General features: G+C 40.4%; 3 protein-coding genes across 5 annotated transcripts; 2 read left to right on the top strand and 1 right to left on the bottom strand.

Moving 5' to 3' along the window:
- Nucleotides 1–1,481: 1,481 nt before the first annotated feature.
- On the bottom strand, nt 1,482–2,558 carry LOC137961971 (hevamine-A-like). Its single transcript, XM_068808639.1, has one exon. It carries the CDS (start codon nt 2,525–2,527, stop codon nt 1,643–1,645), a length of 885 nt encoding a protein of 294 aa, XP_068664740.1. The 5' UTR covers nt 2,528–2,558; the 3' UTR covers nt 1,482–1,642.
- An 823-nt stretch (nt 2,559–3,381) lies between these two features.
- On the top strand, nt 3,382–7,572 carry LOC137961969 (BAG family molecular chaperone regulator 6). Its single transcript, XM_068808634.1, has 3 exons — nt 3,382–3,488; nt 3,928–5,673; nt 5,772–7,572. Exons 2-3 carry the CDS (start codon nt 3,982–3,984, stop codon nt 7,518–7,520), a joined length of 3,441 nt encoding a protein of 1,146 aa, XP_068664735.1. The 5' UTR covers nt 3,382–3,488; nt 3,928–3,981; the 3' UTR covers nt 7,521–7,572.
- Nucleotides 7,573–12,941: 5,369 nt separating this feature from the next.
- Nucleotides 12,942–16,881, top strand: LOC137961970 (F-box/kelch-repeat protein At3g61590-like). 3 transcript variants are annotated; one of them, XM_068808638.1, is made up of 3 exons: nt 12,942–13,602; nt 14,484–15,712; nt 16,794–16,881. In XM_068808638.1, the coding sequence occupies exons 2-3, from the start codon at nt 14,559–14,561 to the stop codon at nt 16,807–16,809; spliced, it is 1,170 nt and encodes a 389-aa protein (XP_068664739.1). In that variant the 5' UTR covers nt 12,942–13,602; nt 14,484–14,558; the 3' UTR covers nt 16,810–16,881. The 3 variants fall into 3 exon arrangements, with proteins under 3 accessions (XP_068664739.1, XP_068664738.1, XP_068664737.1); XM_068808637.1 differs by lacking the exon at nt 16,794–16,881 and having other exon boundaries at nt 12,942–13,575; nt 14,484–16,002; XM_068808636.1 differs by lacking the exon at nt 16,794–16,881 and having other exon boundaries at nt 14,484–16,002.
- The last annotated feature ends 548 nt before the right edge of the window (nt 16,882–17,429 follow it).

The raw sequence follows: 17,429 nt of genomic DNA, 5'->3' as shown, positions 1-17,429 counted from the left end.
TTGCATGGCACCAAAAGAATTGGAAGAGTTTCAAAAATAAATCATGGAGTTGCTGGAAGCTGGATTCATCCGGCCTTCCATAGCTTTGTGTTGGACGCACTCATACTTTTCAAAAAAAAAATTGATGGGAGTATGAAGTTATGCATCGACTATCGGACGGACGTTGAACAAGGTGATGGTAAAGAACAAGTATTCAATTCCCCTCATTGCGGACTTGTCTGATCAAATCCGTCGTGCTCGTGTTTTTTAGCAAACTTAACTCAAGGTTGGGTTACTATCTAGTTCAAATCGTGCCGTTTGGTTTGACGAATACACCAGCTATTTTTTGTAGTCTTATGAACAAAATCTTCTAGCCATTACGTGATCAATTTGTAGGGTATAGAGTTTAGGGTTTAGGGTTTAGCCAAAAGAACTTTCAATTCTAAGTGGACGGATACGGATGGACGAAAAAAATCTGGAGTCGATAACCAGAATTTCTAGTTGGTTACTTGTTACGTATGAGACCTTGTATCGAGTTCATGCATTTAGTTTTATTTGATTCAGAATGAAGGGGGTAAGGGGGAGCAGGATGGAGCTTGAAGACGTCAAGTCTTTTCACCTCGTAATAAGAGGGGATGCTGATCAGCATAAGGAGCATGATGACATGAGAGCATTCGGGATTGAGCTTTGCCTGTGAATTCTATTTTCGAAGGCCAACCAATACAACCGGAAAATGGTTGAATCTTCCAGAAAATTAGCAACAGTTCGTGAGGATAAAGAAAGCACATATTGTACTTTCAGGAAGAAAAGGGAAACAATGAAAGACTCCCCTTGGAGCCAATATGATCGATGCAATCTGTTCTGGGTTAGGATTTTTTAAAGAGACCAAATAGAGAATTGACGACAAATTTATTTACTACTTACTGTACAGATGCCGGGAGCTCTGTCTAGTCTAATAGCATTTATACAGCCTTATGTCCATTTTCAGTCTAAGCTACAGTCAAGAAGAGGAGAACTCCTCCCATTTTTTACCCACTGCTGGATCCTTAACCCTCCGTTTCCCTACTAATATGGTTGCAGAGGCATTAAATTATGTGTAGGTTTGGTAATGCTTTTGGCTTTACGTGCCATATCAAGTGTATAAATCCTGCTCAACTTATGCTCGACAAATTGGCTAGCTTAACATCAACCGCGCTTGGGCGCCTTTTATAATAGAAATAAGACGCAGCAGCGGTCCCTCCGTCGTCAGCAGAATCGATTCCATTCGACTCCGCCGCCGAAAGGATAAAGATAATGCTAGAGATATCAGCAGTGCGTCCAAGACCACCACTTGCATTCGTCTGCAAGTAGTACTTGTCTTTGAAGTTTGGGACTACTTAGTCTTGGAAAGAAATCTGCAGGGAAAGCAGGACGAAAGCTTTGATTAAAATGGGGCGCCTTTGCCCATGTAATTTCTTAGTTTCTGTTACTTACAAGAAAAGATTGAGTAATGCTGTGGTCAATTAGAACACAAGGGAGGCAATCTTCCGTGGTTTCGATTCATAGTTATTACATGCAGCCTCCATTATTTTTCGCAAAAGAACTACAAATAGAAGCAGAAATCAAGATAATAATAGTAATTTTACAGGCGTATGAAGTCTCGACTGCATAAATTTATTATTCCTCAAACGTCGTTCATAATGGAAGAACTGTAACCAGTTTGGTCATCGTAGTATTTGGACCATAACATGACTCCGCCGTACTTGGAGGAACTCTTAACTGCTGGAAGAATCTGCGATTTGAGCACGTTGGCCGGAACGAAGCCACTGCCGGCGGCCCCCGGAGCTGCTGGTAGACCCACGAAGAACTGGGTGGCTTTCACCGATGAAGTCCACTGATTCCACGAACTCAGGAGACCATCGATATTACCAGATGAGTACTGGCATGGAGGATTGTTGTAGAATTGAACCCAGACATAGTCGAAGAGACCCGTGTTGAGGGCGGTCCCCATCCACTGGTCCGGAAATGGGCACTGAGGGGCCGCCGTGAGATACACCTTCTTACCCTGGCTACGGTACTCGGAGAGGTAATTTGCCAGTTCATCCCAGTTCTGGGTCGTGCCTCCTTCGATGTCGAAATCTACGCCGTCAAGCACGGCATCTCCGAGGGGGCGAGAGGAAGACTGACCGCCCAGGAAGTTATTCCAAATATAATCTGCAACTTGCCTGGCGTCGTCGGAGGAGGACAAGGAGTATGACCCAGCTCCTCCACCGATGGAGAGAAAGACCTTAATTCCTTGGCTTTGGCAGGTTTTGACGTCGCTGCTCAAGCGGGTGCAGCCGTTGGTGGAAGGATTGCAGTGGCCGGCGAGGTTGAGAACCGGAGTCCGACCGGCGCCAAAGGAGGAGAGAAAAGCCACGTTCACAAAGGCGTAATTCCGGGTTCCACAAGTCGAAGCCAAGCTGCCTTCCTGCCCATTTTGACCCCAGTAGACAGCAATGCCTCCACCATGGGACCCTCCCACGAGTCCTACACAGACGAGCAGTGGTAACCAGAACTGGTCGCCCATTATCTCTCAGTAGAATGATGATGCGAGATGATTCCTCTTCTGATCTGCAGATGCAGAACTCTCTCAAGAATCTGTACTAAAAAGAACTGCACCTCTCAATGGATCACATAATTGTGTTCATGTGAATGGATTTCTTGTCAGTTAGTGAGAAATTAGGTTCACAGGATCTAGTGGGGATTCTATTCTAAAGCAAGGAGATACCTTTTGCTTTTCATTCTTCCATGTTCACATGGAGGGAAGAAGTGGAGGACTCTGATTGAAGCTTCCTCTCCTGGTTTACATTTAATTTTGGCCGGTTACTGCACGTGAAGAAATGGAGAAGAGAATCATTCCAGGTTCGTGGTCCAATAACGAACCAGGACATCTCATCGTTTTACCCAGAAGACTTAAAAGGACACACAGGGAGCCAAATGAGATAAATTTTGGTGAAGCCCAGATCAAGACACTTGAAAGAAGCCAAGCATTTCTTTCAGTACTCTCTGACAGTAAAAGAGTTGTTAGGGGCCCAAGGAAAAACAAGAGGGTCTGGAATAGGAACAATGGGGACGTAGCTCAGAAGGTGGACGCGAGAAGACGACGCATTTTGCTGATAAAAATCATTCCACCATGGAGGCTCTCGCTGCATGGATAACTATTTTCTATTATAGTTTAATTAATTTAAATTATCTTAATTTTATCTTATTATTAAAATATTTATGAAAAGTTAAGGTGGGCGTGGGCGACATCAAATGTTGCCACGCGTTAATGTTAGCTGGAGGGAAAATTCGAGAGAATTCTCCATGGCAGGAAAGCTCTGGAACTTGCCATCTCTTCTGCAAACTTATAAAATACCTTCTCTTCATTTGTCTCGCAGAAGATCGTAACAACTCGTGGAAGTACGATTGCCGCCGACAACTGAGTGATCTGGATTTGTGGACCGTTCGGAGGAATTTATCTAACGCAACCAGCAAACAAAGAGTCTGTGAGTACCTGAAGTTCCTTCCTCTTTTCGAGTCTCGGTTTTACCTTGATAGGTGGATCGAGTGAATTCGACGGGTCTATGTTGCTTTTGATTGTTGTTGTGAAGATGTTTGTGGATGCGATAGCCATCAAGCATCTACAGTCTCTCTAGCTTGTACAGTTTATAGAAACGGAAATAGCTTCTTATCATGAAAGTTCTGTGCTTTATTTATTTTTGTTACTGCGTTGTTTATTGTGCCTGGATTATGCAAGTTTTAGAGGGAGGGCACCGGTTAGAGAAAGAAGGGGAATCCGGGGCCTCCCAATAAATAGTTTGTTTACGTAATTATTTTATATATTTAATTAATTTAATTTATTAATTAAAATTAAAATTAGTTATCTTATTTTATTAATTAAAAAATAACAATATCTTAATTTCCTTTTTATGTTTCACTTTGAAGCGTGATATTTGGATTTTGCAACCCATTCGGACTGCTTCACCTCTCTGTAAATTCATGGATTCATATCAGCAACCTTTGTCTGACCAAAGAAACTATATGTTCTTCCCTTACTATCAGTACCCCCCAAATCCTCACCAAATGAAAGTGGAAACCCCTAGGATACCCATGAATGCTGAACCTTCATTCTACGGTGGCAGCTATTGTTATCCACCTCCAGGATGTCATACCTGCTGCAACTGCAGCTATTCATCTCCAGGTTATTATGGGTTTAGACCTCCTCATATTTCACCACTTCCCATTTATCATTGTGGACCTCATCATTCTTACCCTGAGCCATACCCTGCTTATGTTGTTCCACCTTATTATTCAGCAGAAGTGCCCCGATTTGAATATGACAAGAATGCATTTAGAGAGCATTGTTGTGGGTGCCCTAATCATACTTGTAACCGCAAGACTGATAATACAGTGAAGACAGAAGAAGAACTACCTAAGGTCAAGCTTTCTGAAAGTGAAACTCACAAGCCTAGAGTCCAGTCGAAGGATAGTTCCTTCAAGCTCCAAAATTACTCATGTCCTAATGTTTGGATCCCGCCTGATTATATGAGGGACAAAGAGGCTCTCAAATCTTCCGATGCAAAGTCTCAGACTGGGAATGAGTGGTTACCTTTCGATGAGAACAGCAGGTATTTGAAGCAGGGGGGAGAAAAAAAGAAAAATCAAAACCAGCAAAATCTGAACCAGTTTCCATTTCCTTTGATCTGGCTGCCTGGTTTTAGTAAGCCGCAGGAAGTTGAAGAGGAGTCAGGTGTGACTCCAGGGGCAGCTGAAGAGCCTCAATCAAAGATTAAAGTTATGCCCCTAAAGTTTTTTGACAGTGATGACCATCGGAGTAAACCTGGTCTTAACAAAGAAGATGACAAAAACAAGGGCCACTCTGAGGCGCCAAGTAAAGAGATTAAGCCGAAAGTTGTTCTTGTGAAAGAAGGTAAAGAGGAAAATGAAGTTCATTCTGAGGTGGCCGAAAAAAAAACTAAAACAAAAAGCATTCCTGTGAAGCATATAAAAAAGTCTTCAGAGGCTGAAGTGAAGAAGCAACCTACTTCTCCTGGAAAGGCATCGAAGTTACCTCCCATTCGTTTGAGAGTGGATCCTTCGCCGAAGAAGAAGAATGGAAATGGAAACGGCAGTTTAAGGTCTCCTAGTCCACCTGCTTCCAGGAACAGAGCAGAACTGGATATGTCAATGGAATCGGTAGATAAGCATAAGATGGAGCATGATGGAGCTAAGCCAGTCGAGGCCCATGAGAAGAAGCATCAACATGATAACCAGCAGTGTGAGGAAGCACGAGAGAAGACAATTGAGGTTGTGAAGGTACCTCTTTGCTCTGAAGATAGCATAAAGAAAACTCTCGCTAAAAACTTTGGAACAAGTGCAGGAGCTGATAGTATGAGAAGTGAAGAATCGGAGCAAAATAAGGTAACAGAAAAACATAAGACAAAAGAGAAGATATTATCTGCTACGGATGCTGCAATACGAATTCAGTCTGCCTATCGTGGATATGAGGTGAGGAAATGGGAATCAGTGAAGAAACTTAGGCAGATTATGAGAGTCCGTGACCAGTTGGATGATGTTAGAAACAGGATCAAGGATCTTGAGACCTCATCTTGGTCTGAGCAGGATCAAAAACAAAAAATAGCTATTAGCGAAAAGATAATGGGCCTTTTACTTCAGTTGGATACCATACAGGTATGCTTGCTCTATTCCTCTTTCTACATTATCAAGATAGTAACTTGTTTATCAGATTCTAGTTTCTTATCTCTATTTTTCTTCTCATTGCGTTGTAGAGCTTGCACTCAAGTGTAAGAGATGTCAGAAAAACAGTGGCGAGAGAGCTAACATGCTTGCAGGAGAGGCTAGACTCTTTGGTTGTCCTTACTGCTACCAGCAAAACAAGAATGTCCGAGTCAGGTCAAGATGAAAAACCAGCTGATGCACAAGGACAGGACGCAGAAGAATCAACTGCGTCAAATGTGCGTGTGGAAGGGGCAGAGGAATCGGAGAGAAGCGCGAGACCTGATTTCAAAATGGAGGAGCCTTTGTTGGACAAGATAGAGCACCTAGTAAGGAGTCAAGAGGATACTGTTCAGATATCAGTGGCGAATAAAGGGGAGACACAATCTGACACCATGGAACAAGAAGAGCCAGAGGCAGGCGTAAAAGGTGGAGCATCAGGAGTGACCTGTGAAAATGCCACAAATCTGCCTTCCAGGATTGAACGAGGTCTTCGATCTGAAGAAAAGGGATCTGAGGAGCCTGAGATAACACAGGAAGCATCAGATCTGTCAACTGGGGTTGATGCTACTCAAGTGGCTCCCATGGTGTTAATGTTAGAAGACGAGGTCAGTGATTTGGGACGAATAAACGAGCAAGAGGGAACTCTGAAACCTGATGAAACCATGAATCGAGACAATGCATTTGATAAAGAAAGGAGGCTAGAAGGTAATTCGGAAAATATGGTTCCTGTGGAAACACCAGTGGCTATGGAGTTACCGACAAGAGGGAGTGAATATGGTGCTGTGGAACAGGCGGAGATGGTTGAAGCTGTGACGACACAAGAAGCGGATTTGGCTATTGGGGGTTACCCAGGAAAGCCCCTCCTTGAAGAAGGTTGCTCAGAGGGGCTTTCACAAGCTTCTCATGACGAACAAATGACTTGCAGTGGAGGTGGCTTTGAATCCGTGTTGACAGCTGAGACTCGCAGTGGGGGTGACTTCCTTAATGCTGGAACTCTAGAATTGGTGCATTCTGAGCCTTTTGTTGATGATGAAGACAAGATGGTTGTGGGTAGTACGGAGAAGGTTGCTCGAGATGGGAGTAAAATTGATGCGGAGCACTGTTCAAGCTCTTCTGAGCTTCTTCCCAAGGGGAAGAGTCAGAAAATGGAGGAAGTTATAAGTGACAATTACCAGCACGAAGAAGCTGCTCCTGATCAGCGGTTAGAGAATGAACCTGTAGAATCACTACCTGATGCAGGAGTAGGCGAGGATATTGTACACGAAACATATGTAAACAAGCAGGAATCAGACATGGTGTCAATGGATGACCTCACTCGGCCGGGTTTTGTGAATAGTGAATCCAATTCGGAATCGTTAGCAGGTAACAGAGATCCTTCTGTTCCTTCTGAGAAAGAGGAAGCTGAAGCTATACCTCAGGCAAACACTACTCAGCCATACGAATTTGCAGCTGTATCAGAATCTCATCCAATGTCCCTTGAACATAAGGGTTGGGATCTTAAATCAGCTCTGCCAGCCGGAGATTCCATCCCAGGGAAACGAGATGCTATTACCAGTGAGGAGGTCCTGGTGAAGAGCCCCGGGAGTATAGTAGATGAAAATGAGAAACTGAGGGAACTGGTGGAGAAGCTGATTACAGCAGGAAAAAACCAGCTGAAGACCATCTCTGATCTTAATGGAAGAGTAAGAGATTTGGAGAGGCATTTGAGTAAAAAGGAGAGAAGAATCACTCCCTCGTATGGCATCTTCAGCACAAACTTGTTGATTTTTTCTCTTCTTTGTCTCGGTTGGAATTGTTGATGTTATGGGTCTCTTTTGTGTCACCAAATATATGGTTAAAATAAAAGTTTCCTCTTGTTCTGTGAATTGACATTGTTTTTCTTGCTTCTTTGGTGTTTGTGATATTGGTGCAACAACAAGAAACTCTTTGTCATAAGTGAAATAAAAACAAGTATGAAACATTTAAGCCACTTTGAACCAATTCTCAGTGGTGTTTCTTTTTCCTACTTTCCGCCACAATCAGTAGCTTCGTTGAATTGGCACAAGTCATTTCATGAAGCGTTTAGAACAAAACTGTTTTTCATTCTTGACACAAGAACGTGATGGGCTCATGTGTTAGGATCATAGATATATAAGTATAGATATTATCTAAGGTCTTTTGGGGTAAAAGCCTAAGAACAAATTCACGAGAGTTTAGGTCTAAAGTGGATAATATCATACCAACGTGGAAATAGATAATGTCTATAATCCTTACAAATGGTATCAAAGCTATGTCCCAAAATTAGTCATGGTGGATTAATCCTCTAAATGTCAAACGAAAGTGGTGGACCTTGAATTAGATCATAAATTGATCTGTGGATGTGCTCACAGGTGGTGTGCTCCGGATTTTTCATGGACGTGTTCAGGTCCCATCGCGGTAAAAAGGAGTTGATATGGATAGAGCATGCTCTCGACTCTCGAGATAGGTGATACTCCATGTAAGGCGTATGTTTCCAACGCATTAGAGTGAAAAATCCGGGTTAGTAAAGAGTAGACGGATAGATGATTGTTTAAGGGGAGGCTCGGTAGTCCTTTGTTCAAGGGGAGAATTGTTGGGTATATGACCAAAGTCCTACATTGACTAAAAATGGGGAGGATCATGGATATATAATTATAGACACTATCTCTATTGGTGCAAGATCTTTTGGGATAAATCCCAAGAGCAAATCTATGAGTGCTTAAGCCCAAAGTGGACAATATCATACCAATGTAGAGATAGATAGTGTCCATCGTCCTTATATTCTGAATTTACTACCGGAACATCCTCGACACGAAGCTGAAGTATATTATCAAGATAGGTAAAAAAACATTTTTAGGTATTGAAAGTAAAAATAGTATAAATTGTAGGTCCTTAGTTAAAATGAATTACACTTCTTAAGGCTAGTAATTTCACTTTTATTCGTGTGTTCGCTTTGCCCTTTCACAAAGTAATTCAGTTTTACTCATTTTTAACAAAAACTAATGAAAGTGACATTGTTCCCTAAAGTTACTGAATTCACTTTCATTAACTTGTCCACGGCTCTCTCAATCTTGTTTTGCTCATTTTACCCTCGGATATTATTAAATTAAGTATTTATTTTAATATTTTTATTTTATATATTTAATTAAATTAAAATTAAGATTTAATTTTAAATCTATTTATTAATTTAAAAATAAAATAAAATATATCTTAGTTTATTAACAGAATAATTAAATAAAATTATCTTATAAAAATTAATTTATCAGATTAATTTTATATAATAAATTACCCTGGTTTTTAAGTAAATATTTGTTTAATTATATATATATATATAGAGAGAGAGACTTTTCGCACGGGATCAGCCGTCTATTCTCAACATTACAGAATCGCAAGGTGGCGTTGCAGCAGCGACAAGAATATAGCGCTAAAGCAAACAAAAGCGAGAAGGAAAATAGCTCTTTGAAAGAACATACGGATTATGAAACAAACATGCAGATGCAGCGGCAGTGGGAGAAGAATGAAGTCGATCCTTGCAAACTGGGTTTGCAGAGAAAGGAGGCTCCCCTGAGTCCACTGAATGAAAATCGCAGGAAAAATCTGTTTTCTTCCAATCGATTATGAAAATCCCCAGAGGTGATCGACGATGAAGAAGAATATATTCTTTTATTAGTATACCTATACATATTTGTTCCCGTCTCTCTTCTCATAAGCTTAGTGACAGAGCACCCTGATGGGATCAAAGTGACAACAGTGGCTAACAAGCTCCGGCAATATATGTTAGGCTAATAGGCTTACAGAGCCTAGCACTCCTGTTCCATCAAGACAGGACAACACGCCACCTCTCAGTAGAGACCAGGCAGCATTAAACCCAGTACGCGTTCCATTTCAATCAGTGAGCAAGGTTCTCTGTAAATTGTAAAAAGTACTATTGGCGTATCAGAGGAGGCAAAGAACAGACTACGGAGAGCAACCGGAGGGAGCTGGGAGACTTCAAACATCGAGCATCAATCAATCAAATAGATCTGTTCATGCAGATGAAGGAGCCAGCTCAGTGCACTTGAAGGCGAGAGTAAACTCCTTAAGTGGAAGAACTTCATTTCGGCAGCATAGCTACTTCACTTTATTGCTGAACAAAAGTTAATTGGGAATGAGACTCGAGATATTTCCAGTTTGATGAACTGACAAGAAAAATTGAGGATAGAAAATGGCAAGAATGGTTTGCTGAATCCCGTCTCAGAATTCCTGGTTTTCGGGCTTACCATGTTGAGCTTTCACTTTGGTTTTCAATGGAGTTCTTCTGTTTCTACATATGAAATCTATAAAGCAAGCTGGCCAGCACCGTTCCTATAAAAAGCGGTGATTTTATCTTTATTCTGTTCCGGTTCTGCATGACACATTGCAACAGAGCTGTTCACATTGAATGATGGCAACTATTCATTTTATATTCACGTAGCTAGCTGTCTGACGCAGTAAACATTTACTTTCGGGAATCAATTTCCTCAGACGATTACAGCCGTTATCCCAGAGATTGACATACATCAATTGTCAGCCTCGCAACTCTCTTGGTTAAAGATATGCAGAATCAAATTACTTCCAGGAGAAGAAGTTTTATTCGTGTATGAAATCAAATGTAAACTGTTGTTTGGGATCCTGCTTTACCCAGAAAGAATAAAAAAATAGGAAGCAGAAGAACATGGAAGAGGACGAAGAAAAAGGTCTTGGTTAGAATGATGAGGACATGATGGAAGTTTGATGAGCCAACTTGAATGCGACTGTCGATTAGTTCCAGGCCGTTGAAATTTGTATTTAATTCTCTCTTTCTCTCTCTCCCCCTCTCACACAGACTTTCTGCTTTAATGCAGTCGGTTGCTACATTGACATTCATATTGAAATGTGACAAAGATTGAGTGCGCTGTAACTCAAACCCCAAATTAAAATGGGACTGACTGAAAATTTGCTTCAGGAATAAGTAAAACAAGATCCAGCATCGAATAAATTGCCATAAACCATTGGAAGTGAAACATGACTTGGTGTCAATTGGCTGGGCTGGAAAAGGGTGCAGTTAGTGGCAGTGCCACTACTCTGTCACATCCTCTTTAGCACAAGGGGCTGCTTGTTGCACACCAGGTCAAGGCACCCACACCCACCATTTATGGATTCACGTTTTCCCCTTTCTGAACTCCTTCACTTGCTTTCTGTCTTTCTGCTGTCTCTCTTCCGTTAAAAATTTTAGTCTTCTGTGCCTTCTTCTGGTTTGCTTAAATGTTTCAGTCGAAGGGTGTTTTCCTCCCCGTGGCGTCTGTCCACTCCGAGGACGGAAAGAAGAAGAAAAGCGCACCGAGAGAGAGAAAGCTTCTTCGATTAATCATCCACTAAAATGGTTCATAAACTAGCAAGTTGGTACTTGCAGCACCAACGGCATCCTTTTTATTCTTTAACAACAGTGATTGATTTCGTGGAGATCTTTTTTTCCCTCTATTCTAATCTGTTTTGCGAGTCATGGAGATTCATGAGATCCAACTACTCTTTTTTACTTGAAACGATCTCCATCAAAACTGGAGGCCCTCCATTTTTGCATGGTCAGAAAACCCAAAAACTGGCAAAAACCTTTTGAACCCAGAAGAAGTTAATGTATTATATTTGTCTACTTTGGCCTTATTCTTAACATCAGCCTGTCGATCGCCCTGTTCACTCTTTGTTTTACTCTGTTCCTGTCAATAGCATAGTCCTATTTCAGTTGTCCTTCCTCAAAAGAAATGAAGAAATGGTCATGCCTACATAATCTGAATTGACACCCAGGTTCGTTTTCTGCGAACTTTGTTGATTCCTTATGCTTAAAGTGTTTATATCAGCTTGTTTTATGATCTGTAAGTAGTTGGAAAACAAAAGTTGAAAAAGGGTTTCGCCCGTCATCAGCCGTTGCTCTGTATGAGCATACATTTATATATATCAAATAGTTGTTTTTTCGGTAAAGGCACATGTCGACGTGTTTGTTAAAGGGATGAGCTCAATCTCCACCACACGTAGAAGAGAAAGAGATTACTTTCTTCTCTGCACAGAGAAAAAAAGATAAAAGAAAAAACAGAGCAACAGTTCCCGTTTCCTTGAGTTTTCTTTTCTCAGTCCTTTAATGGCGACCAGACGTTGAGAACGGAAGTGATGGCAACGTCTTCGCATTCAATTCCTGTAATTCCTTCACTATTCGCGAATGACCCAGTTGCAGTGTCTTGCTAAAAATTTAGAAAAAGATGACAAAGAACCAAAGCAAGGTTCCAAAGGCTTGTAAGTCATCGAGAGGGCTGGTTTGTCGGATGGAAATGACTGGGATGTAGATGTTTCCAATCTGTTTCTTGATTTTCCGGTAATTGGCCACAAACCAGGCTGTTTGTAGAGAAAAGTCCATTAGATAAAGGGCGAAACCATGCAAGGTAATGAAGATCCACTGGACAGATGGTGAAGGCTGCTGGCACAATTTGTGGATATTATTTTGGAGCAGTTACGGCTCTATCATGGAGGTATTTTTGTTTATGTGATTCTTAAAAGAATAATTTAGGGGAGGGCACTAAGGTATTGGATACCACTTGGAGACCCTTAAATTCAAATAAATATTAGCCAAATATATACCTGGTTAATCTGATCAACACCTTCAAAATCCAAGAAGTATCTTGTAATAAATTGTAAAAAGAAATAAGCTAAAACTAATAGAGGGGATACAAAAAAAATGAAATTTAAGCCATCAGATCTACCTTATTTAAATTTGAATTCATATTCTTTGTTTCCATCTTATTATTATACGTTAATCCTGCATACAGGTATAAGTGCTTCCATTATTACTTGTGAGCCACATATTGAACCTTATTGCACATATGAGACTGAGCAAGCTGCCTTTACCAACAATGAAAGGGACCTGATGGGAGCTAAGGGGCAAGAGCCCAAGCCCTTTTTTCTTTTTCTTTTTCTTTGCTTGTTCTGATTTTTTCTTGCCTTGTACAGGGAACTCGGTATGTATGGGCAAGAAATTTAGGAGAGTAAGCAGTATTCGTTAGTGTAGGGTGGAGAAATAATGACAACGATGTAAAACTCACAGAGAACTGGTTAGGATGATAAAATGATGAAAGCAGGACAACGAAAGTCCATTAGGTTTGGTATTGTAGGCAAATTAAAGAAATTCCAGGATTGAAAGGGAAGTAATGGAAAACCCCTCGTTTGGGTGTAAAGTATAACCCAACAAGGCAATGAGAAGAAGAACAGAGGAAAGGCAAAGAGAGGAGAAATAGGGAGGTGAAGGCGAGCAATACGCGAGTCCAACCCGAAACCCTCATTAAAAAGGCCTTCTATAACGGTGGTGGCCTCTTCGTTTCTCTCATCTCTCTCTTTCACGGAAATCCAGACCTCATGGGAACCGCCCTCCGTTTTTATTCCTTGCCTGTCGTTTTGTTTCGTTGAATCACCGTTTCATCTCCCCTTCAAAAAAGCCGAAAGGGTCTCGTTGCTTTTTCCCTCTTTTTTATTTCTGCCATTTCCGAGATAAATCTGTAGGTTTCTGATCAAACTGGGGAGACCCATTTCGCCTCCTCGATTCTCTTTACGGGGAAACGTCTTAATGAGGCCGATGTGTTATTTCTCTCTTAAATCTATTGGCCATTGACAAATATAGAGAAGTCCATTTCGTGTTTCTGTAACTTTCCTCCCTTTGCTGCACTGATTTTTCACGATAATACTGTATACTTTTCTTTGGCCGTCTTATTGTGTCATTTTTTTCCACTGCATCTCTCGGTCCCGGGGAAGAATGGAAATCCACACTCTTAGATTTTGATAGAAGAGTAGCGCTTTTCGCATCCATCCTAGAAGGAAACGGTAATCTCCGTCCCGGTTCTCGTCAAGGTTTGCTCATCGCCTATTTCTTGACGCTTGTTTCGCGTTGTTGTTTTTTATTTTTGCTTGATCGGTTTGTTTTCGTCCGCGTCATTTGTGGTTGTTTTTGTGTTTTATTTTCAATATGGGATACTTGCTTCTTCTTTTTTCTTCTCATTTAGTCCCTTCTTTTTTCAATACCTGCAATTTTTTCTTCTTTTTGTTTTTTGTGTGATCTTCATATATACATTTTTTTAATTCCTTTTAATCTGTTCTTTTACTGTTTGTATTATCTACTATGGTTGTTATGTCATTTGTTGTTGTTGTTGTTGCTGTTATCATTGTTTAAATTTTGGAGAAATACATGTGAAATGTGAATTATTTTCTGCACCCCTACGTGATGTTAGGGCAATATTTGATTATCTAAAGTGATTGAGTTCAAACCATGCGGGTGATTATGTCTTGTCTCTGAAGTTCCATTGTCTGTGACTTTTAGAGCTGGATTAGCCATCCACGACATCTGTGGCCAATCATTGTAGCCACAAGCCAGTTGCCTTCTATTTTTTTCTTTTCTTTTCAGGTATCAATCTCTTTTATCTGGACATAATTCCTGTTATGTATTTCTCCTTTTTTCAGCTGTTACGTTAATTATGCAAGAGCATTTGCAGAGGACATTGCAAGATTCTTCTTCTGCATTGTTTTAATCTCTTTAGTCCGTACATAATTTCCTGTTATATGTTTTCCTCTTTTTTAACTGTTATCTTAGTTGTGCTTGAGCATTTGGAGAGGACATTGCAAGACTTCTGCATTTTTTCCGGTCTTCTTTTTTCTTCTTGAGCCTTTTTCCATTGTTATAAGATATTGAATGTGAGTGTGGGAGAATGTTAATATGATTTTGTTTTAATGATTAGGTTCCTGGTCTTTCATAGTTTTCCGTCTACACTGGCCTTTCGGTTATCTGGTGGTTGGAGTTTTTTTATTGGAAAATGGATGATGAAACATTGTGGGTGAGTTACTCTGACAATATAGGCAGAGAAGCAGCAGTGGTTCAATCATTTTCCGAACTTAATGATGAGACTAATAAAGAGCAACTGGTTTCTATTGATCTTATCCTGCCTGATGATCTTCTTGAAAGAATTTTGGCCTATTTGCCTGTTGCTAGCATATTCAGAGCAGGATCTGTGTGTAAGAGGTGGAATGAACTAGTCAATGCTAGAAATTTTTTGTGGAATTCTTCAAATGACTTATCCCAGAGACCATGGTACTTTATGTTCACCAGTAGTGATGACCCTGGTGGATATGCTTATGATCCAATCTTACGAAAATGGTACAGTTTTGAGCTTCCTTGCATCAAAGCACCTAATTGGATCATTGCTTCTTCCTGTGGATTAGTTTGCTTTATGGATAATTCTAGTCGGAGCCAACTCTATGTTTGTAACCCCATCACAAAAGAATGGAAGAGGCTGGAAGACCTGCCAGGTCTGAAGTTTTCAGATTACAGTGCCCTTGCAATATCTGTTGATCGGAAATCATGGGTATATTCCATTGCTGTTGCAAAATCAAAGCAGGTTCCTGATGATTTCCTTCAATGGGATCTCTCGATCCATATATATGATTCAGAAAGTAAATCATGGGTCACTGCTAAAACAGAGGTCTTAACAGGATGGAGGGGTGGCGATGAAAGCATTATCTGTAATGGGGTCTTTTATTGCTTGATCTATTCAACTGGAGTTGTGGGCGGAGCTGAGAACCGCCATGGCTTAATCATGTATGACCTCTCAACAAGATCGTCCCGTGTTTCTTTGATGCAAACTTGTATCCCTGTCCCATGCTCTCTTACTTGTGGACGGCTTATGAACCTGAAAGATAAGCTTGTGATGGTTGGTGGTATTGGGAAACAAGATCGACCTGACATAATCAAAGGAATTGGCATCTGGGTGCTTGAAAACAAGGGGTGGCGAGAGGTTTCTAGGATGCCACAAAAATGTTTTCAAGGGTTTGGAGAGTTTGATGATGTTTTTGCTAGTAGTGGGACTGACGATCTCATATATATTCAAAGCTATGGAGCTCCGGCATTACTTGTCTTTGACATTAACCAGAAGCAGTGGAAGTGGTCGCAAAAGTGTCCCGTGACAAAGAGGTTCCCTCTTCAGCTCTTCACTGGATTTAGCTTTGAACCCAGGCTTGAAGTCTCCCCCTGATTGAGCTTCTCTAACTCTTGCCCGTTTTCCATCTAATTAATATTTTTTGAATTCAATGAAATGCTAGATTCCTTCAATTCTGAAAACCTGTCTTTCTTCAATTAGCTTTGAAATTTCAAGCTATTGTGAAAGTATATAGAAAAATGTGATTTGCGTATATGTTAAGTCTTGATTATGAAGAAAAACTTTCCCTAGTGGAAATACTCTTTTGTATTTTCCACTTTTTTTTCAACTTAGTGGACATCAAGTGCTGCATCTGTTGTTTTTGTAAATGTTTTCCTTGATGGTGGGACATGTTGCACACTTACAGCTCCAGTGGAAGCCATACTCAATCCTACATAATGTATCATTGGGTAAAAGAAAAGACTATGAATTTCTTATATTACTGTTGCTACATTGTAACAGAGTGATCTTCTACTGTGAAAGTAGGTTCAATTTCATGTAGTCCTATAGTTGCAGTAGACTGTTAACTCTGAAACAAGAACATTTTTCTGCTAAATTTATGTTATTTTCCTATGGTTAGTTTGTTGAGGGGGGACGATAAAGGGCTGATCCAATAGGATAAAAGCCATTTGGTGTAAAATATGTAAAATTACTTCCAAGAATTCAGTCTCTAAGCCCTTTCTTTAGGAAAAAGGATAAAATATGTGGAAAAGATCTTCTATTGTAAGCTTATGGTGTTCAGCTCTTGGTTCATTTTACATTAACGATCGTTCAATTGAATGGAAGAAAAAACCTATAATTAAAGCTCATATTGTGATAAGAAGAAAAATTACCAATCCTTCAAAGAAAAAGCCACATGTACTATACAAACAGAAGCGAAGGCCCTTTTCTTTTCAACAGATCACTTATTTCTTGACCAAGAGTTCATACACTGAGATGTGTGAAAGCACTTTACTGACTAAACTACTTTGTTCCATAAAAGTTAAAAAAAAAAAAAAAAAATCGAATTTCCAGTGTAGAAATTTTAACAATCCTCTTCTCTCTTAATTGTGAATCGGTCTTTTTCTTCTTGTTCAGGCAAATAAAGGCTTGATTGCAACTTCTAGCAAGGAAAAGGAATTCTGGATTATAGTCTATTGCTAAGGGATACACGCGGTTCCTATCAAGTTGTTGCTCTTCTATTAAAGGTACAGAGGGCATCGTTTTTTGCTATTTATCTTCTCAGTTTTGTTATAAAGAATGAACTCAATCTGGTCCCTTACTGTCTTCTTGCGCGTAGTTACAGAGTCTTGAGCGGTAGTGGGTGTGTGAGATCAGACAAGAAACTCAGTTTTCTGCCAGCTCGTAGTTAATAATGGACTCTTTAAGGGAAAAATTAAAGTGATCACAGTGATCTAGCATTTCTGCAGCTCGGTGGTCTTGTGGAAGGTTTTCTAGATTGAAGTCTCGAGTTTGAACTTCACTAGGCCTAAGGGTAACTGGGATAAACCCTTCGCAGTAGAAAGTCCAATAATAAAAGTACCTTTTCCATCAGAACTTAGATTCTCTCAGAGTGAGTACTAGCGAACTCTGCTCTTCTACGGGTTATCTTTTACAGTTGCATTTCAGAACAATTAAAACAACAAAGCGAGTGGTTGTTTGTCCTTCAAAAAAGTAGGTGCCGGAGTAGCCAAAGATGATAGTGGTAGAAATGAATTAATATTGAGTTTACCC

Source organism: Aristolochia californica, unplaced genomic scaffold, assembly GCF_029961685.1.
Source record: "Aristolochia californica isolate CCGP_79_NKW_82.1479 unplaced genomic scaffold, dmAriCali1.0.hap1 SCAF_4, whole genome shotgun sequence".
In the NCBI taxonomy this organism is placed as follows: domain Eukaryota; kingdom Viridiplantae; phylum Streptophyta; class Magnoliopsida; order Piperales; family Aristolochiaceae; genus Aristolochia; species Aristolochia californica.
The sequence above is the reverse complement of the archived record's forward strand: the minus strand, read 5'-3'. Positions and strand labels throughout refer to the sequence as shown.

Excerpts from the sequence above, each read along its gene's own strand:
- LOC137961971 (XM_068808639.1), bottom strand. The coding sequence starts at position 2,527 with ATGGGCGACCAGTTCTGGTTACCACTGCTCGTCTGTGTAGGACTCGTG.
- LOC137961969 (XM_068808634.1), top strand. The coding sequence starts at position 3,982 with ATGGATTCATATCAGCAACCTTTGTCTGACCAAAGAAACTATATGTTC. Across the intron at positions 5,674-5,771 it reads TTCAGTTGGATACCATACAG|AGCTTGCACTCAAGTGTAAG; the intron begins GTATGCTTGCTC and ends ATTGCGTTGTAG.
- LOC137961970 (XM_068808637.1), top strand. The coding sequence starts at position 14,559 with ATGGATGATGAAACATTGTGGGTGAGTTACTCTGACAATATAGGCAGA.